This window comes from Condylura cristata, unplaced genomic scaffold (genome assembly GCF_000260355.1).
Source record: "Condylura cristata isolate star-nosed mole 26May11 unplaced genomic scaffold, ConCri1.0 scaffold00025, whole genome shotgun sequence".
Classification (NCBI taxonomy): Eukaryota; Metazoa; Chordata; class Mammalia; order Eulipotyphla; family Talpidae; genus Condylura; species Condylura cristata.
In genome coordinates this window covers 14012054-14030673 of record NW_004567126.1, presented here as the reverse complement: position 1 = coordinate 14030673, position 18620 = coordinate 14012054, and the positions used below count along the sequence as shown (strand labels likewise).

General features: G+C 39.2%; 1 protein-coding gene across 1 annotated transcript in view; it reads right to left on the bottom strand.

The window, feature by feature from the left end:
- CDON (cell adhesion associated, oncogene regulated) overlaps nt 1–18620 on the bottom strand; it is a 58502-nt gene that overhangs the window by 16489 nt on the left and 23393 nt on the right. The window contains exons 11-17 of the mRNA XM_004689116.2: nt 15976–16179; nt 14056–14237; nt 13241–13346; nt 8418–8540; nt 6162–6383; nt 3816–4096; nt 823–902 (exon numbers count right to left, since the gene is read on the bottom strand). Of these exons, the coding sequence (XP_004689173.1) occupies nt 823–902; nt 3816–4096; nt 6162–6383; nt 8418–8540; nt 13241–13346; nt 14056–14237; nt 15976–16179 (1198 nt within the window). The remainder of the gene's footprint in view (nt 1–822; nt 903–3815; nt 4097–6161; nt 6384–8417; nt 8541–13240; nt 13347–14055; nt 14238–15975; nt 16180–18620) is intronic.

Here is an 18620-nt window from a genome sequence, read left to right as displayed (position 1 = left end):
AAAAAAAAAAAAACACACATTGTTAAAGACACAGGATTTCCCTCTCCCTAATATTCAACATGCTGTCATTCACAGCACAGAAAAAAACAGGTGAGGAAAGATAAAAATCTGTATTTCAGAAAATGACTCTAAAGATTTCAAAACATCAAACCTTTTAATAATAATCTACCATTAAACTTGTGACAACCAAGTCTTTTTTGGGAATACTTAATTTACTTTATAAGAGAACAGATGCACTTAATTTATGAACCCCAAACAATAATCTATAAATTATAAAAGAACATCATGCATATTTTATTTATTGGTAAGTAATAGGACTCATTTTCATTACACACAGTTAAGTGTTACCACTCAGCACGTTTTCACAAATATGATTTTTATTATTAACTGCAGTAGTTATCATTCATCATCATTGCCATAATGATGCCATAATCTTTCATAGTGGTAGAAGAAACATGAAACAGTATTAGGTTCTGTATAGTGAATCCAGGGAGAAGCAGTTGACTACTGGAAGTATATTTGCTGGGGAAATGAGGCAAATATTTATTTGCAAATATCACTGAGAGAGCAGCTAAAGACTCAAAAACTCTTCAACTGGAAATCAAATCTTTAATAGATGATGAAACAGCTAAGGGAACAGAGGCATAGAAAGACAAAACCTGACACAAGCCAAAAAGCGAGTAACAAACCTTGAAACTAAGACTCCATATTCTCATTTATACCTTAGGTAAAATTTCAAGAACGTCTTTTGCTGAATGGAAAAAAAAAACCCACAATTATATAGCTTATTCAGCACAACCACATGGATACCAATCAACATACCTGTTGTTGTTCCGGCAATTTCGACAGTTCACGCACTCCAGTGGGTCCGTCTGGGGGACTGCTGTGTATACTCCACCACCCTTGTCAGGAAGAAGGTGCAGGGAGAGAAGAAAGAGTGCTTGAAGGAGCCATACAGCAGTCACCCAATTACGTCAAATCTATAAGTCCCGCCAACAATGGACGGGCCCACGGTGCGTTTTAACTACTCCTGAGCAATGTTAAGCTTAGTCATCCACCTGTGTACTGTTAAAACTGTACTCTCAAACCATAACTGCCCTGTTTATTTCAACTATTTTTGTTCTGAACAGATGCAAATAAGTAATAAAAAGATTAGTAAATTATTATTTACTTAGTAAAGTAAAAAAGCAAGTAAGTAAATAAATAGTACTTTCCTCCAGTGTTTCAAATCTAATCAGGCCCAAATGTACTATACATTTTAGCCTCCTTCTGGTTTTGACTTTTCTAGCCATCGTAGAAGAATTTTTTGGGATGCCAGTTGGAGAAGCAGGATGGAAATGTTGGGGTGATGTCACTAGATAAACCCATCTTCATTTTCCTGTAATTATTTTGATGAGGTCTGTTCACTTGACTACCCTAAGTTTTTAAAACATGCTATATTTTTCCAGATGGAGTAGATTCTCAGCCAGCAATGACTTGGACGGCAGTATTCATATTTTGATGTTGCTTTTGGCGGAAACTACCCAGAAATTAAGAAAAATGCCCAAATTAACACATACCTCATTGTAAAATGTTCACTTGCCATATACAATGACAAGTGAACTTCAAAAACGAAGTAAGAATTGAACTGGCCTCCTGATCAGAGTCAGAGTTCTGCTTTCAGATGGAAAACAGCAGAATTGACTTTGATAAGGTTGGGAAGGTTGTCACACTGCACCCAACCACAGACAGGCCTTCAGGGTTAGGAAAAGTTCAGGCAATTGTTTTTCCCAGCATACTTTCCATTCATCCCGTAACAACAGCCAAAATCTAAGCAAACCGAAAGAATTGAAAATTTCTGAACATTCCTGATCCAACGAGCAACAGGAATTTTTAAGAAAGCATTCAAAGAAAGACTATTGCTATACTTTATAACCAGTCCATTAGGACAAATGCCAAAGGTTCAGAAAACGAAATTGTCACCTATAAGGTAACATACTTAATTATTGAACAAATTAAAGTTAACTCAGTGATATTTATGATAATCACAAATTTAAAACTTTCCTTATTTCTTCCCAACCAGAAAGGAAGAATAAGAAAAATTACAGGGACCCTCCCTGGTGACACAATGGGTTAAAGCACAGCACCATGAGGCTATCTGCAGCCACTGCAGCTCTTCAATCCGTGGCCACATGGCGCAGCAGACCTCTCCTGTCTTGCCCACTGCTCCCCTCAGCAGTGTCCTTCGTAGATCTGCCTGTTCTGCTCCCCACTCTGTCTCTGGTGAAGCTTCTCACTGCCCCTGAGCCTCTGGCCTGTACCCCAGTTCTGTATGCACAAATAAATAAATCTTTTAAAAAAAAAATTAAAAAAAAAAATTACAGATGATAAGCTCTGAAACAGTACACCTAATGGGGCAACTAGCATATAAATAGCAATTTATTGTGCAAAATACTGCGCTAAAATGCTAAAACAAACATCAGACTCATTTTTTTCCTCTTATGGAAACAGCATGTGTTATTCAAACTTGAATGCTCCCTCCTTCAGTTTCTTGGATAACATTAGTAGTTTAGACTCGGAACAGTGACAAGAAGCTTAGAAAATCTGAATAGAATCCATGTCTTTCCATATAAAATAATGAAATCATTATTCTGTTTTGGTACCGATATGCATAGAGGCAAATTAAATATTTTTTTAAACAATAAACTTAAAGCCAGGTCACACGGAAGCCATTAGATTCCCACTTTAAGATACCTATGTTTAAAATTTTGTTCTCCAAACATAATATTCTAATACACATCTTTAACTAAAATTAAAGATCAAATTTTAGCATATGGCAGGTCAGGGCAAATTTATCTGTAATCAGAACCAGGACAAGAACCAAAAGAACACTTAATTTGATCAATGAAACAAATGAACTCTTTGTTTGAAAAATTATGTGGCTGTGTATACAATGTAATATGTCAACCTTCCTAGTGCAGAGAAATTCTTCAACCAGCATAAATTTTAAATATGCTAGTCATTCTCGTCTCATTTCAAACAGTAAACTGTATCAGCTAGTTCTCCCTGAAATACAGTAGGTATTAATACTCCTGTTCTAATTCTATTTTCGTAATTTGGAAGTTTACTACTCCTGTGACTACAGAATACAAATTTCATAAAATACAAAAATCTACAAGCAAGAACAAAACCCAATTGGCAGAAGAAATTCCCAAGCGGCCAGAAGTCCCACTAGTGGCCTACAGCCATGTGTGGCCTAAATGCTCTCAAGAATTGGAATAGTTGCCACCATATAAGTAAGACATCTGGCAATTTTACTTGGATTCACATGTTTTGAAAAATCAGAAAACCTGGCAACACCGGGCCCTCTCTCCTGCACGCCCACAGTAGGAACTGAACTATGGTGGCCTCTTTAAGCCGTCCAGCTTGCTATCACTTCTGCCCCATCTGCCCCAGCCCCAACTAGCTTCACTCAGTTTCATGATCTGCCTGATTCCTCCACGCACAGGAGCTTTCTGTTTCTGCTCCCCAAAATGCAAATTTAAAGTAATTTGGTCACATCCTTTCCCAGAGGTATTTCCATTTCATCCCAAGAATATCTTTCAATCTGTTTCTTACCAATGCTAAATAATTCTTAAAATGTAAACCAAACTGATGACTATAGTTATCACTTGTGAAGAGAAAGGTCACGAAGGTTACTCTACATCCAGGGATGCCAATGACTCCTACGATCTCTATTTTAGTGCAGCTGTGAGTACCTTCTATACTGAGAAAGGTCAGACCTTCCACGCAGGCACCGTGGGGCGTAAGAAAGACATCAGAGTTAGGTGTCTTACATTCACTAGGTGAGGAGGATGTTCAAAATCCACATGGGTCCTGGTCAGAGAGTTCGTGTGCCCGGAGTAAAGGCCTCCGTTTATGCTCCCGTTCATGATCCCACTGACTCCGTTGGGGACTTTGTGGTGGGGGTGGGAGCAGCCATTGCCGAGCCCCCCATTGCTGATGAAGTGCCCATGGACGTTCCCGCTTATCCGGTTTGTACCGGGCAGGGTGGTGTACTCCACCATATGCCCGTTAATATCTGACCCTTGATAGAGATATCCTGGTGGGTCATATTCTGTCAAAAGAGAACGTAAAAGAAAAATAAAAAACAAGTGAGATACTGAAAAGGACAACCTTGCTGGGGGGTTTTGTTAGTGAAACCACCACGAACCTTCAAGTACACAAATACCAATTCCGAAAGTGTTCACTGAAAACCCGCTAAGTGATTGCTGCTGTTTCCTTTATGGTCAGAGGTAGTTAAGAGTTTTCAGGTAATTATGGCTGTTAATGGAAATATAAATGAAGAGAGAAATTGTTCAAAAGAGAACACATGAATTGTACATGTTGAAACTATCAAATGACAATGCGCTTAAAAAATTGAGTAAAACAACAAAAACAAAAAGCTAACTTAGATAGGAAATGTCAAGTGAAAAAATGAGTTATGTGTACTTTCCCTGAAAACTGAATAGTTTGCCTGGTTATTAGAACCAATTTGGAAATTGTGGGGACACAATGATTCTAACATTCTTGCATTAAAAGCATTTAGACAGCTGCCTCAAAATTCTGATTTTCAGGGCCTCCCTGGTGGCCCAGGGGTTAAACTCTCAGTGCTGTCAGGCTATTGCCAGCCACTGCAGCATGAATATGACCCCAGCCAGGGAGCTGACCCACATGGCACAGCAGACCTCTCCTGTCTCACCTGCTGCTCCCCTCAGCAGTGTATTTCAGGGGATCTCTGATTTCCTGAGACACATCTCCCAGATATATTTATAAAAGTAAAATATCCCTTAGAAAGTTCAGTATCTAAACTGCACAGGACTTCCCAGGGTTCTGGTAAAATTCTTCAAAGATATGCAGGTGTGTATGCCAGGAATAAAGTCGGTGCACCTTTTCCTACTACTGAACCTCTTACAAGGTGAGTTAGGGTCAGTAGACACTAAGTATATTTTCCCCACTAAACTATACACCTTAAGACACCAGAGGTCAAATTTATTCTCTGTTACATTTCCATTGTGTGCCTGTCACACTGAAAATAAAGCTGAGTACCTTTTGAATGAATGACCAAATGAACACTACTGTTACAGGTTTCCATTTTTAAACAGATTATCAACTCACAAAGGAAATGATTTCTGCCAAATCAACCTCGCTCAGAGAACCAGAGTATACTTTTAACCACTCACCACACACTTGCATAGTTAAAGTCAATGATCTCAGAGCTATCTGGTGAAAAAAGGCCCAATCAAATGATCTCCACCCCTTCGGTATGGCACCCCACCACCTCTGTGCAGCCCATCTTTAAGAAGTTAGGAAATTTGAGAAAGGTCCCTGGCGCTGCTCCTACCCGCCACACACCCCATCCTCATGGCCTAAAAAGGCCCCTATGTGGGACTGTCCCCCTTCGGACACCTGCTGGGAGGCCTGTGGCTACTGGCATCTTCCTTCGCTTTGCACCCCTCACTCCGGGGCCAAAAGAGAAGCCAAAAAACTTGCTATCAGAGAGGAACGTCCCGCTCTGACCTGATTATCCTAGTTTATAATAATTGGGGGAACACGAAAGATAGGAAACTGAGAGGAAGAGAACTGAGGGGCGAGCGGAGTATTTCTAGACCCTAGAAAAGGAGCTCTGGGCGATCTGTCTCAAGCCAGCACCCTCATGGGCTAGTGAGAAGCATTCGCAGGCGGGGCCACGCTAGAGCAGGGCGCAGACTGTATGTCACGTTGCGCCAGGCAGTGACAGTGGCTCAGGAACGTCTTCGCCAGCTTCCTTGCTACCCCTGGACAAGATCTGTACCACTTTGCAGGTGTTTCCACAGAAGTTCCACAGCTCCTGCTTCAACTCCTCCTCTTTGGTGGTCTGACAGAGCAGCGTCTCCCAGCACTAAGTCAGCTCTGTGCTTAGAGACCTGCTTAATTTGAGCTTTGTTGTTTATTTCCACTGGGCAATTTAGTTGGATGCTCCACTTACTTTGGCTGACAGCTAGGACAGATTTAAAGTCACCTCCTCTGAGTGAGGACTAAGGAGCTCATGGTTTTCATACCTTGACATTCATACAGGAAAGTGTTAGAAATCAATATTTATTCGGACAATATTTTTCTACCCATCTTGAGAAAAAAAGCAGGAAATGCTGTGGACGACTCACTCTGAATGGTACTCTGCTGGCGGTTCTTCCACAGGCACATGGCAATGAACACCATGAGGATGAGGACCATGACGCCAAGCACGCAGCCCACGATCAGATACAGCATGTCACTGCTTCTGGCGGGGCTGGCCGCAGGCCCGGCGTTCCCTCCACCCCCGGAGGAACTCGGAGGTGTGCTCAAGTCTCTGACGGGATACTCAGAGGCTCCCGGAACACGTTTCACTAGTTGAAATGAAAAGGAAAACATGATGTCAGACTGAATACAGACTCTGAGATGGTTTACTCTCTGAAGGAGGTCTGGCTAAAAAGCAAGCCAGTCTGTTTACGCTTGTTAGTGAGATGAGGTGACCACCAACGCGTCGCAAAGGGGCTCAAAAGCTTACAGATCTCAAGTGCCAACGCTTCAGTTCACAAATGCTAGAGAAGCAGATGCGCTTGGTCTTAACCTAAACTGCTATGTGATTATCTGCTCTATGGTACAAGACTCCCAGACTTAAAATAAAAGTACTTTAGCATATGGATGGGACAAAAACTCCTTTTTATCTGATATATTTTGAGCTGCATAAGACAAGGAATTACCTGTATCATGGCTCCAACATCTGAGTAGCATTAGAAGGCAGGACTTCAGATTATTAGACAATTATACACAACTCCAAAAATCTCATGCATGATATTAATCTAAAGCCAAAAGCTTTTAGAATTGTTCTAAATGTTGTATTTTTACTGAATGCATTAGTGTTCTCAATGATAACCAGAACAAAAGCTAAGAGCCTAGTTATTGCCTCGAGATAACACACTTGCAGTCTTCGCATATCAGAGAGGAGCAGTGGAATACAGTGGCTGGCAGCCTGTCCTCTGGAACCAGACTGCCAGCTCATCTCCCAGCTCCACCACCTGCATTTAGCTGCGTGGCTTTCACCTCCATGGGCCTGCTTCTGCACGTGGGGAAGGGAGGGAGTGCCAGCAGCTCCCCCATAAGGTAACAATGAAGGGTACATGAGTTGAGCTGTGTAGAACATTTAGTGGAAGCTGGCACATGGCACAATTTACGATTATTGGCTGGTATATTACCTTTCCCGTTACGGCTCCTAACACTCCATAGGAACAGAGTTGTGTATTTTAAAAATCTACTTCAACAAACTTTCTGTAGTTTAACTTTCTAACTTGCACTACACAAAACAAAGCAGGGAATTAGGAAGGAGGAGGCTATCTTTCAAATGAAGGAGCTCTCCACCACTGAAAGCTGGATAAGTATTTGGCAGAGACTCGAAAGGAAATTTCTACTTCAGAAGGTACGTTGGATTATACAATTCTAAGATCCCTGCCAGTTCTAAAGAAAACAAACAAGGTTCTGAGGCAAAATGGGTGCCCCTGATCATACACTGAACATCAGGATTACTCATAGGGAAGTCCTGTAGGTTTATTTCCTCTCAACTTGATGGTCTGGTTTCCAAGCTCATGCTCTCACACAAAATGTTGTAAACCAATGTTACCATAATTAAAAAACAAAAACTGAGGACAGATGCCCTACAGTGTAGGGTGAGGGAGAGACCCATTAACATGAGTAACATGAGTAAGAAGACACAGTTAAGGCCCTGAAGCAAGAAAGATGAAGTGAAAAACATAAACTAGAGGACAAAAGGAAAACTCCCGACAGTCTGATCTCCCAGGGTGGAGGACACAGCTGGACTTCAGTGTCATTCCTAAAGACCTCATGGATTAAAGAACCAGCTCGTGACAAGATTTCTCAAGAGATGGCAGTATTTCACAGTTGATGTGTGTATGTAGGCAGAGTTGAGAATTTCCCTTTAGAACTAGCATATTCCAGCTTAACAATTAAGATGAACAAATAGTATAACACTTATCTGTCACTCAAGAAACCATTTCTCACATAGTAGCATAATGATTTTCCTTCAAATCTTACACTTTGTTCTAGTATTCCAATTCTCACAGCGATTTCAGAAATGAGTCAGCAAATACCTCTGTGCTCTTCGTGGAGAAAACAGAAGGGAAATGACTTACTTTGATCACACAAAAATTAACAAGTAGGATTAATGCTTGGGTAATCTGCTTTTTAGACAAGTGTGGTTTCTGACACCATGTTATACTTTCTATTGTCTAAATGTAAACACCTACAAAATGGTCCAAAGCAGACATTTCCTGAGGTCAACATTTCGACAGTGGGAAGGAATCCATCTAGAGTTCGGAATTCTAGGATCCTCAGGGGAAAAGCCCAAGTTCTCCCCAAGCACCTACCTTTGGTTTCACAGATCATCACATTGCTGAACTCGCTCTCCCCGCCTTCATTGAAGCACTGCATTTTAATGTCGTAGGAGGTTTCTGGCTGCAGGTGGCCAATCATGTGCCATTGCTTTGAACCTAGACAGGAAATAAATAATTAGCTTTATGTACGTACATACATCTAGGCACAACCTAAATGGTAGTGTAAATATAATTAGCAATTTCCAAGTGAGGTTGGAGCAGCACCCATCAGCAGACAGTGCGGTCTGTGCAACAAAAAGCGCTTAATGTTAAGGAGCTGAGTAATGTACCACAGATGAACAGCACCTCGTTACATGTCAAGAAAAAACAGCAAAGAGAAGAGATAAACTGCATTAAAGCTAGACCTGCGTGTTGGTAGTAATACTTTGTCTCATTATAAATTAGTGATGAGACTTTCATGAAATACATGGTAATTTTATGCAATAATATAAAAATCCTTCAAGCCCTCTTTGCTCTGATTTCAGCCCAATAAGTCAGTCCATTCTATCCGCCCCTCAGAGAGCAACAGGATATATTTAATCAGCAAATGGGGTTTGCCCAAAGCTGGTAATCATGTACAAGATAGGTCATAGGGAAACTTTCAATTTCATTACACTGGATGTGGCAAGAACATACAGGTAAACAAATGCCTGAATAAAAGGCCAAGAACAATCAAAAAGCAAATCTACCAGGGAAACTCTTAGCCACTGGTCCCATTACTTCTTTTGTCTTGAATCAGGGTCTCCAAATCCCACACCTATCTCTAGTAGAATGATTCTGTTAAACCCATGGCACACAGCCAACATTTAATTTAGAAACAATCCTAAATGGAACACTCCAGACAAATCTCTCTCCATTTTCACTTCCACAGGACTGTGACAAACTTTAATAAACAGGGACACTTCTGCCAGATTTAATTAACTCTTTAAGCACCTTTAATTCCTCTTAGAAAGTACCTCTTCGAACTGTTTCTACTGTTTCTGAGAAACTTAACTATACCACCTACTGATTTAAGCATTAATTAAAGGGGGAGGAAAAGCTAAACAAAACCAAACATAGAAGTCAAATCTACTTGGCTGACAGCACAAGTATTACCAAGTTCCTTTCTAATTCAACACAGACGAAAATATTTCAATCGAGAAGCAAAATCCCCTTTCCATATCACAATACACAACTCGTCAATTACACAAAACTATATCCTTTAAGGAAGAGAATCTGATTGTTTTAGGATCAGGGGACTCTGAAGGGGAATTTTGTGCCCTATTTATGAACATAAAGAGGACTCAAAGAATCTTGATTCTAAATCTGGTTGAAATTTGAGCAGAACTGTCTTTAAACCAAAACTTTCTAAAAGACATCTATTTTTTTCCCCTTCTACCCTCAGGTAATTTTTGACCTATACTCACTTAACTATAAACATTCTCTTGAATAATTAATATACTAGATTTGAAGTTTTCCTTTCAGAGCACAGTAAAGATGGAACAAAACAAAGCTTCTGATATGATACTGATAAGGGAAAATAATTAAAATAATACATATACTGTTAGGTTAATAGTCCAATCTTATGGTAACTACTCCAATGGCTAAAATTTACAGAAATATCAAGAGCAAAAGAATTTTTATTGATCATAGATAAATAAGACAACTAAGTGTATTGTTAGATTTAAAACTAACAACCAGCATATCCTTTGCTTTTTTTTCCCTCTCTAAGAATCTTTTAGAATAGGTGAGAATCACAGATTTAAATATCAGGATGGCCGGTCCTCTGATTTATGTAGAACTCAACTTTATAAAATAAAATTATCCATGACAAAAACATTTGTATGTTGGAAGCATGTAAACATATAACTTAATTTGGAAAATAAGATAATGTAATTGTTCTTCCTTTACTGTATTTAACAATTTGAGCTTTTTACTTTTCCCAAAAGTTTAAACAATTCTGAATGTACATAAGTAATCTAATACTTTAAAGAAAACTTTAGGTACAAAGAGTAAATACTTGTGTGCCTGGGTTTAGGAGAATAGGCCAATAGTTTCCAACTGCCACAAAAAGAATTTCAAAAGCATAAACTTGAAAATAAGGAATAAGCAAATTACACAGCACAGTGAAGCCCACTTAAACATCTAAGTGCTCCATCTACTACATTTATAAACAAGTTCGATGTGAACCACAAGCAAAAAACCTTACATTTGCAGACATTACTACTGGATACAAAAGCTCCTTTAAAGTAATATCCCAGCTTGCCACTCCTATTCACATCACAAGTTTGTAAAAGCTCAAAGATTTAACTAGAGAATGCAGTTTCAAAACTGTTCACCAGTGGCTATTTCTAGAATAGAACTAGGAAAATGGAGAAGTGGGGAGAAAGAAACAGAGAGGGATATTGATTTTATTTACATTTCTCTAGTTAGAACAGTTTCATAACCAACGTAAAACTTCTGTCAGAAGAATTTTAAAATAACAATTTGATGGTCCCACTCTCTCAAAAGTGAAGACCTACCTAAGGACTAAAATGAAGAATAGTTACAAACAATTCTCTCCATTTCTGTTTAAATAGCTTTCTTTCACAAAGTAAATATGCATAGGGAGATGCACCCCTAACGTCCGCCTCACTGAATGCTGACAAACTGACACATCCATGATCCCAACACCTGTCCAAGAGAGGGAGTACCCCGGCACCCAAGACCCACACGTGTCTTTCCAGTCACCTCTCGCCCTGAAAAGCTGTCGTACTAAATGAGCAGAACAGTTTGCACGAATAGTTACCTCCCCTCATTTTCCTGATTCTGTATACTTACAGCAGATCTTAGGGATTTATTTGTTTATCTTCTTACATCATTGTGCAATACTTGATGTACTTTCTTGTACAATATTTGATGTCTCCCCTCAAGAGTAGTCACCATCGTCCTTGCACCACCACGCACCTGTGACTCACCACCATCATGCCTCGTGCCCTTCCCTCCCTGCTCTAGGCCTCAGATCGATGGCCGACTTGCAAGTTTTGTCTTTGTCCTGACCCTCTGGTTTCCCTATATTCCCTAACAGTGAAACCATTCAGTATTTCTTTTTTCCTTCTGACTTATTTTTCTTAACTTAATTGGGAATCGGTTTATTTCCTACTTTTACAGATAGATAAACAATCATTCCTTCACTTCAAGAATATTTATTGAGCACCTACGATGTGCCAGGTATGACGACTCAAATGATAATTTTTCAATATGTCAAAAATTCATTCCTTCGGGTAAACATTATATGGAATGTCACAATATTTAAAGAAACATTAAAGGAACTATTTAAAGTACTGTATATTAATACAACTATATTAATATATGAATATATAAATTAATATATTTATATGAATATATTAAGGACTATTTAATATGACCATCAGCATAAACTGTATATGGTCTTAGATGTCAAGAAATCATAATACAGCTGTCAAATTATGATGCTGTTTGTCTGAAATTTACATAACTTTATAAATTACTTTTAACTTAAAATTAATTTTGAAAAGGAAATCATGTGAAAATAACCTTGACTTACAGCAACTTTCTAACATGAGCCATTGGCACATTTAATATTTTTAAAACATGGTATCTTAAAGTGAAAAAAGACGTCGGAAGAAGCTTTCTACCCAAAATAAGAGTCCCTTCCAAGGTAGTACTGAGAAGTAAGTGTTATGTATCTCTGACCACTTCCAAAATTTGTCCATTTATTGTTTCTAACCCTTGTTAGAAATGCCATGTCAGCAGGTTCTCTCTTACATTATTTCCTTTCAGCTGCCATGCCTCCAATTGTTGAGTTCTCTTCCACTTATTAGTTCTTAAATATCTGAAAAGAGCTGTCATGTTGCTTCTGTTAGTCTGTTCTCTTATTTTTTTCTAGCCTGATCACCCCCAGATATTCCATTTTTCTTTTGGGTCTCCATTCATTCATTCACTCACTCATTCATTCAGTCAATACCAAACTCCTCATCTCTATAGGGACTGGAGAGATAGCAGTGGAGAAAAAGCTTCCTTGCCCACAAGGAGATGAACATTTATGGAGAAGATGAGCTTTAAGCAAATAATTTCACACATGTACATGGATCTAAACTATGGTAAATTCTATAAAACAAACATAAAAGGTGGCATTCGCAACTGTAACAGGTTACCTCATGTAATTGGGAGGAGGTTGTCTGAGGCAAGAAAAGTGTTGGTGAACACAAGGAAGCTAAAGAAGGCGTGTGCGATGGGAGGCAGTGAGAAAAGGGGAGGCACAATGAACTGGCTGAGTGTCCTCGGGGCGAATGACCACAAGACCACCGCAGAGCAGAGGCCACATTCTGGTTCCATTGTCAGGCAGTAGAAAGACAGTTTCAACAGACTTTACCATCGTGGCTGGTTTTGCCTTACACACATCCCAGTTTCTCAGCATATCTAAAAGTGGCAACATACTCAAGATGGGATCTTCCTTCTACAGACCTCTATGGAACTTCTGAGTTATGTTAACTTAAATGTAGCTAAAAGCTGTAACTGATTTTTACACTCATTACTCATCTTTTAAACAGAAATCAAGAACTCTTTTCAGATGAACTACTGACAAGTCATCTCTCTCCCATATTTTCGTAACTGACTACTTCTATGACCAAAAGGTAAAGCACTACCTACGTATTAAATTGGGAAAACTGTTTGCTTTGGGAAAAACACCAGCATAAGCACATGCCATTTTTTAGTCTATCTTAACCTCCAACATTTTTTTTTTTTTTGGTAATATTTATAAACCCTCTCCTACCAAAGCTTCCATATTAGGATGCCAGCTTAGCAACGGGACTTACCTTCTACAATATCCCTCTTGTAATCACTGTCGTTGTCACTATCTGTTGGCCGGTAATAGATATAAAATCCTTGAATGGGAGTGTTATTATTAATTGATGGAATGTACTAAAAAAAAAAGTAGAAGTAAACCCATGTCAGAAACAATAATATAACTTTTATGTTCGTTAAGATTTATTTTTCAGTGTTGGTATTTTCTTAGCTTCCTTGATGGTCATTTTATTTTATTTTTTTTAAGATTTATTTTATTTATGCATACAAGAGCTTGGGTGTAGGCAGAGGTTGGGGGGAGAGAGGATTCACCAGAGACAGAGTAGGGAGCAGAATATACACACTACTGAGGGGAGCAGCAGGTTGGACAGGAGAGGTCTGCTATGCTATGTGGGTAGCTTCTTGTCCAGGGATCATGCTGCAGTTGATGCTAGTAGCTTCACAGTACTGAGACTTAACCCCTTGTGCCATCAGGTAGGCTCTTGATGGCCATTTTAAATTCAAAAGTGTTAAGAGCATTTTGCTTACAGCAAAGTAATATATATTTCATAAGGTTCAAAGGCACAAAAAGATGTGATTCCAAATGAATACCTCATGAAATGCTAAATTAACACTTGTGTGACAGCCGATTACAAGTAAATGATAATTTTATTTCCAGCACTGCCCCAATTACAATATGTGCTTTTAGACAACTGTATACCACCTTGGTTTTCTCTGCAGTTAAAATTTGAAAGATTTGCTGTTCATTGTATCACTCATGAGAATATTAAATTGTTAACCAAGCCAGACCAGAAAACCTTCTCACCACAGAAGGTGCTTTACTTACTGTCCACTTTAGCATGATCTGAGTGTCACTGACCGCCTCTGTATATGCAATGTGAGGTCCAGCAATCGGACGGTTTGAAAAACGATTGGGGAACCCCGCCACCTGATAAGGACGAGATGCTGAACTCCGAAAACTTTCACCATAGTGGTTGATGGCGATGACCCTAAATTTGTATGTTGAGCCTGTTGAGAAAGAAAAAAATAAAACCAGAAAATTTAAAAAGTCATTAATGACAACTGAAAGCATAAAATATAACAACTGTATTTCAGTCTCTGATGACAATAACCATAACACACTCTGAAGCCCACAAGGTAAATAGCTTTCAATCCATGTGACGATTTCTATGAACACAGTCACTATTCAGTGCATCGTATTCAAGAATCCAAGACCTGATTAGAAGTCACTGGGAGAAAAACTCAGCAGAGCTGTCTGCCATGGAAGGCCAGCTGAGAAGAGGGAAAGTACATTTTTAACCATCCTCATCCTCAAGTCGTATTTATCAGTACAGTGTTAAGTTGAAGTATCTGTACCCAAATCTAGGTTCTTTTTCCTTTAAAAGAAACCACAGAGGCAAAGTCTGACACAGTGAATACACTGAAGAAGGAACCCTGTGTGGGGGACGGCAGATGTCACTCTGGCTCTTCCAGTAATAGGGAAAGAGGGAACAGATTTGAACTACAACAGAAGGCATTTATTTGGACTAGATAGTAAGATTTTAAAAATCTGGGAATTATGAGTTTCAAAAAAAATTTAATTTAAAAGAATAGATTAGAATTCTAAAGCATGTTTCCTAATAACTCAAACATAACCACTAGGCTTCTGAAGACAATGTTTTCCACTGGTAGATTTCCCCCACATTTAAAACTGCCTCTACAGATAGGTGCATCCACTTTTCCCAACTGTACCAACAGATTTCTGTGCTCCTTGTGGTACCTGTTTAGACAAACACAGACATTTCCTACTAACACTCATTTAAAGGTGCACAGATAAAAGTGATTTTGAGACCTAAATAAACGAAAGGTTGTGATCCCTGCTTTTCTTTTTTACTATACAATTTCTTCCTCAGAATATTGGGGGAAGGAGTTATTTGCTGAAACAAAACTTAAAGAAAATACAAGTGTTCAGTGTTGTCTTATTTCTATAAAACTGAATATAATAGTGCTGAAATATCATCAGATCAAAATATTTTGTCAAAGAACCAACTTCATTAATAGCAAAAACAAGACTTCACAATATTATTTCTAATTGTAAATAAGTAGAAATAATCTAAAATAAAACTATAAAGGATAAATTAAATTATGATATATTGCTACAGTATACATAAAGCTATTAAAATTTGAGTTTTTGAAGCATTTTTAATTATTAAAATATACATGATAAGAGGGAAATGGGTCACACATAATATTTATGGCATGATTCTGTATTAAGAAAAAAAGCTGGTAAGAAATGCAACAAAATGGAAACAATGACTACCTCTGCCTAAATGGATTTCAGTCAGCTTATTCTTTTCCTTTTTTCAATTTTCAAATTTTTATAATTCACTTTTTGCATTAAGAATTAGAAAACTGGGCCCTCCCTGGTGGCGCAGCGGGTTAAAGCCCAGCACTGAGAATCTAAAAGCCACTTCCTCATGAGTTCGATTCCCGCCTGCCCCGGAGGTGACCACATGGCGTGGCAGACCTCTCCTCGCCCGCCCGCTGCTCCCCTCAGCAGTGTACTTTGTCGATCTGCCTGTTCTGCTCCCCACTCTGTCTCTGGTGAAGCCTCTCACCGTCCCTGAGCCTCTGGCCTGTACCCCAATTCTGTATGCACAAATAAATCTTTAAAAAAAAAAAAAGAATTAGAAAACTGTAAGATTATTATAAATAAGCATCTACGCTCAGCACTGAGGATAACAGAAGGAAATGTCTAATGTTACACCTGGTTCTAAACTGCGGACTTCCACAGAAAGTTTAGAAGGAGGAATGTCCTCAGCTGCCACCAGCCAGTCACTGGTCCTCATCCGCTTATATTCCACCTTGAAGGCTGTGATTGGAGAGCCCCCATTTGCCCGAGGAATCCAAGTCACGTAGACAGACGTCTCCGAAGCGGTAGAGATGGTAGGCCTGTCTGGGGCCTCTGGAACTACAAATGCAAAACATTCATTTTAATAACTTGCAGCGTCAGAGACACAGATAGCTACAATAAACCAAACAGGACAGACCTCAAACCAGGTTTTATTAAAGGCTCTTTACCAAACATTTTGCCAGAGTCAATAATATTCTGTACACCTTCCCCATCCTCTGCTAAAAGCTAATCAGCAGAGAAAAGGCAGCTACAGGAAGGAAAACTAAAATAATCTACACATTTGATAATAATTAGCTCTGAAAAATGGAAAGTTAGTAAGTATGATAACTGTGAGCCCACTCCTCTGGAGTCATGAGTAACATTAATTACTTGGTGATTCAACTCTGCTTCTGGCTATACCTACAATAAGTTTTCAGTTACATTATCTTATTTAAATGGTCTTCTTTAATCATTCAAGGTACACAAAACACATTCAACAAACGATCTACAAATGATTACATGAGCGATCACTATTATGTCCTATTTTAACACACTTCAAGATTTCACGAATGCTACTCTAAAAAACAGACCCACGTGATAGTTTGATTAATGAATCAATGCTGATAATAATGGGGAGACAGAAGCGCTCAGGCTGAAAGCAGGAAGATACAGCATGCAGTTAAACAAAGTGCTATCAGAAAATAGATGATCCTTATGAACAGGTAGAACCCCAGCAGGGGTGAGCGCGAAGTCCGGCAGTGCTGGGTGAGCAATGCCAAGTGGAGGGTGCCCAAGCCCCAGGTCAGTCATGTGGAAACGTGGGAGTAAGTTCACCAGCCATTTAAACCACAGACCAAGGTCTCCTTGAGATTCTAAGTGGCTCCCCACTCTCTTCCCACAAGGAAACAATGCTACGGATAGAAGCAATCTGCTCTCTGTAACAGCCACATCACAAATTAGTAAACTGCTATTCTAGTCGATGGTAATCACCTGTGAATTTTTGGAAACTTGAGTTGGTTCTCCAAAGAACAGCTGTCTTTCTGCATATCTAATCGAGTGTCCAGAGTGTGAATGTGAGGCCCTGATCTGGGTCCTTGGTTCCGTGGCTGAGGTGACCTTGCTAAGGGTGCCCTGACTCTGTCTTGCCTGTGCACAGTCCCCAGGCAACACCACTGTCTCAACACCTCTTCAGCCCACAATACAGCACACAGAAATGCAGAAAGGATGCATGTGGCACTTGCATGGAAAAATAATGACAAATTTACTGATCAACCACTTAACAGATTACAAATACACATTCAAAGCAGACAACTTTGAGTGATACTTACTGTATTCCTTTCAAGTTAGAAAGCAATGGAAACAGAATGAACAGAACTGTTAGTGAATCTCTTTTTTTAATACTAAACAACCGAATAACTTCCTTATGTTGATTCATATGAGGTTAAAAATCATATAGGATCATATAGGAAAAATCATATAGATCAAATAGGAAAAAGAGAGTTACTGGGGGAGGGAGATGTCTACCAAGAAGAGTATCTTCAGATGTCATAGTTAACAAGGGGCAGGTAGGGAAAACACTGAACTTGGAGCTAGAAAACCTGGATTGAATAGGAATTCCCCACATCCTAGATAATCCCAAGCAGCTACGTAACATTCTGGATCAGGGTTTCCTAATCTGTAAAACAGATATGCAACCTCCTTTATAAGGTTGTTTTAAAGACTAAATAAATCACTTCTATGGCTGTTTCTCCCTGGATAACACCTAACTTATTATTTCTAATCATCTTCACCTAGAGAATTCTTATTACTGCTCTTGTTAAATGGTCCCTAGCTGCCAAAGCGCAAGCCATCATCTTTCTCATTCAATATTGACGCTGTTCCTTCAGCTTCCCCCTCCTCCATTCACACTGTCACTGTCTTCATTTTTTTCTCTAGCTCAATTTTTCCCATTCTTTCTCTCCCTTCTTTAAAATCCTGTAGGCTACTTTGTTGCGTTCAGAGAAAGAGTAAACTTTTAAGTGCATCATAAAGGAACTGCAGTCACAATAAGTTAAATCTCTAACCTCTAACAGTGACGGTCAATTATCTGTCTTTGTGTTAGAACCTCTGCGTTAGGCACTGTCCCTGTCAAGAGCCTCTTGTTCTATTTCTCCATGCAGGGATTCTGGGCTTGTGTTTGAGGGTCAGCTCTGGGCTAAGGACCTTCTCTTATCACAAGTTGGCCTCCTTCTACCAAGAAAGTGATGTGGTATTTCTCCTTTGGCCTCACAATATTAAGGGAACCTCAGGCATAACGAATCAAGATCATTACAATTAGTGAATTCATCTACATTGTTATTGGCTTAACTGCCCTATCATTCACCATGCTGTATCTTGAAGATTTACCTCTGCTGCTCCAGTATTTAGTACATTGTCTACTACAGTATGTTTAAAAGACTAAGGTTTTTTGCTCATCTAAGTAGTTGACTTAAGTTAGTGGAAATATTCCTCAGAGGTGAATGTAATCAATCAAATAGACT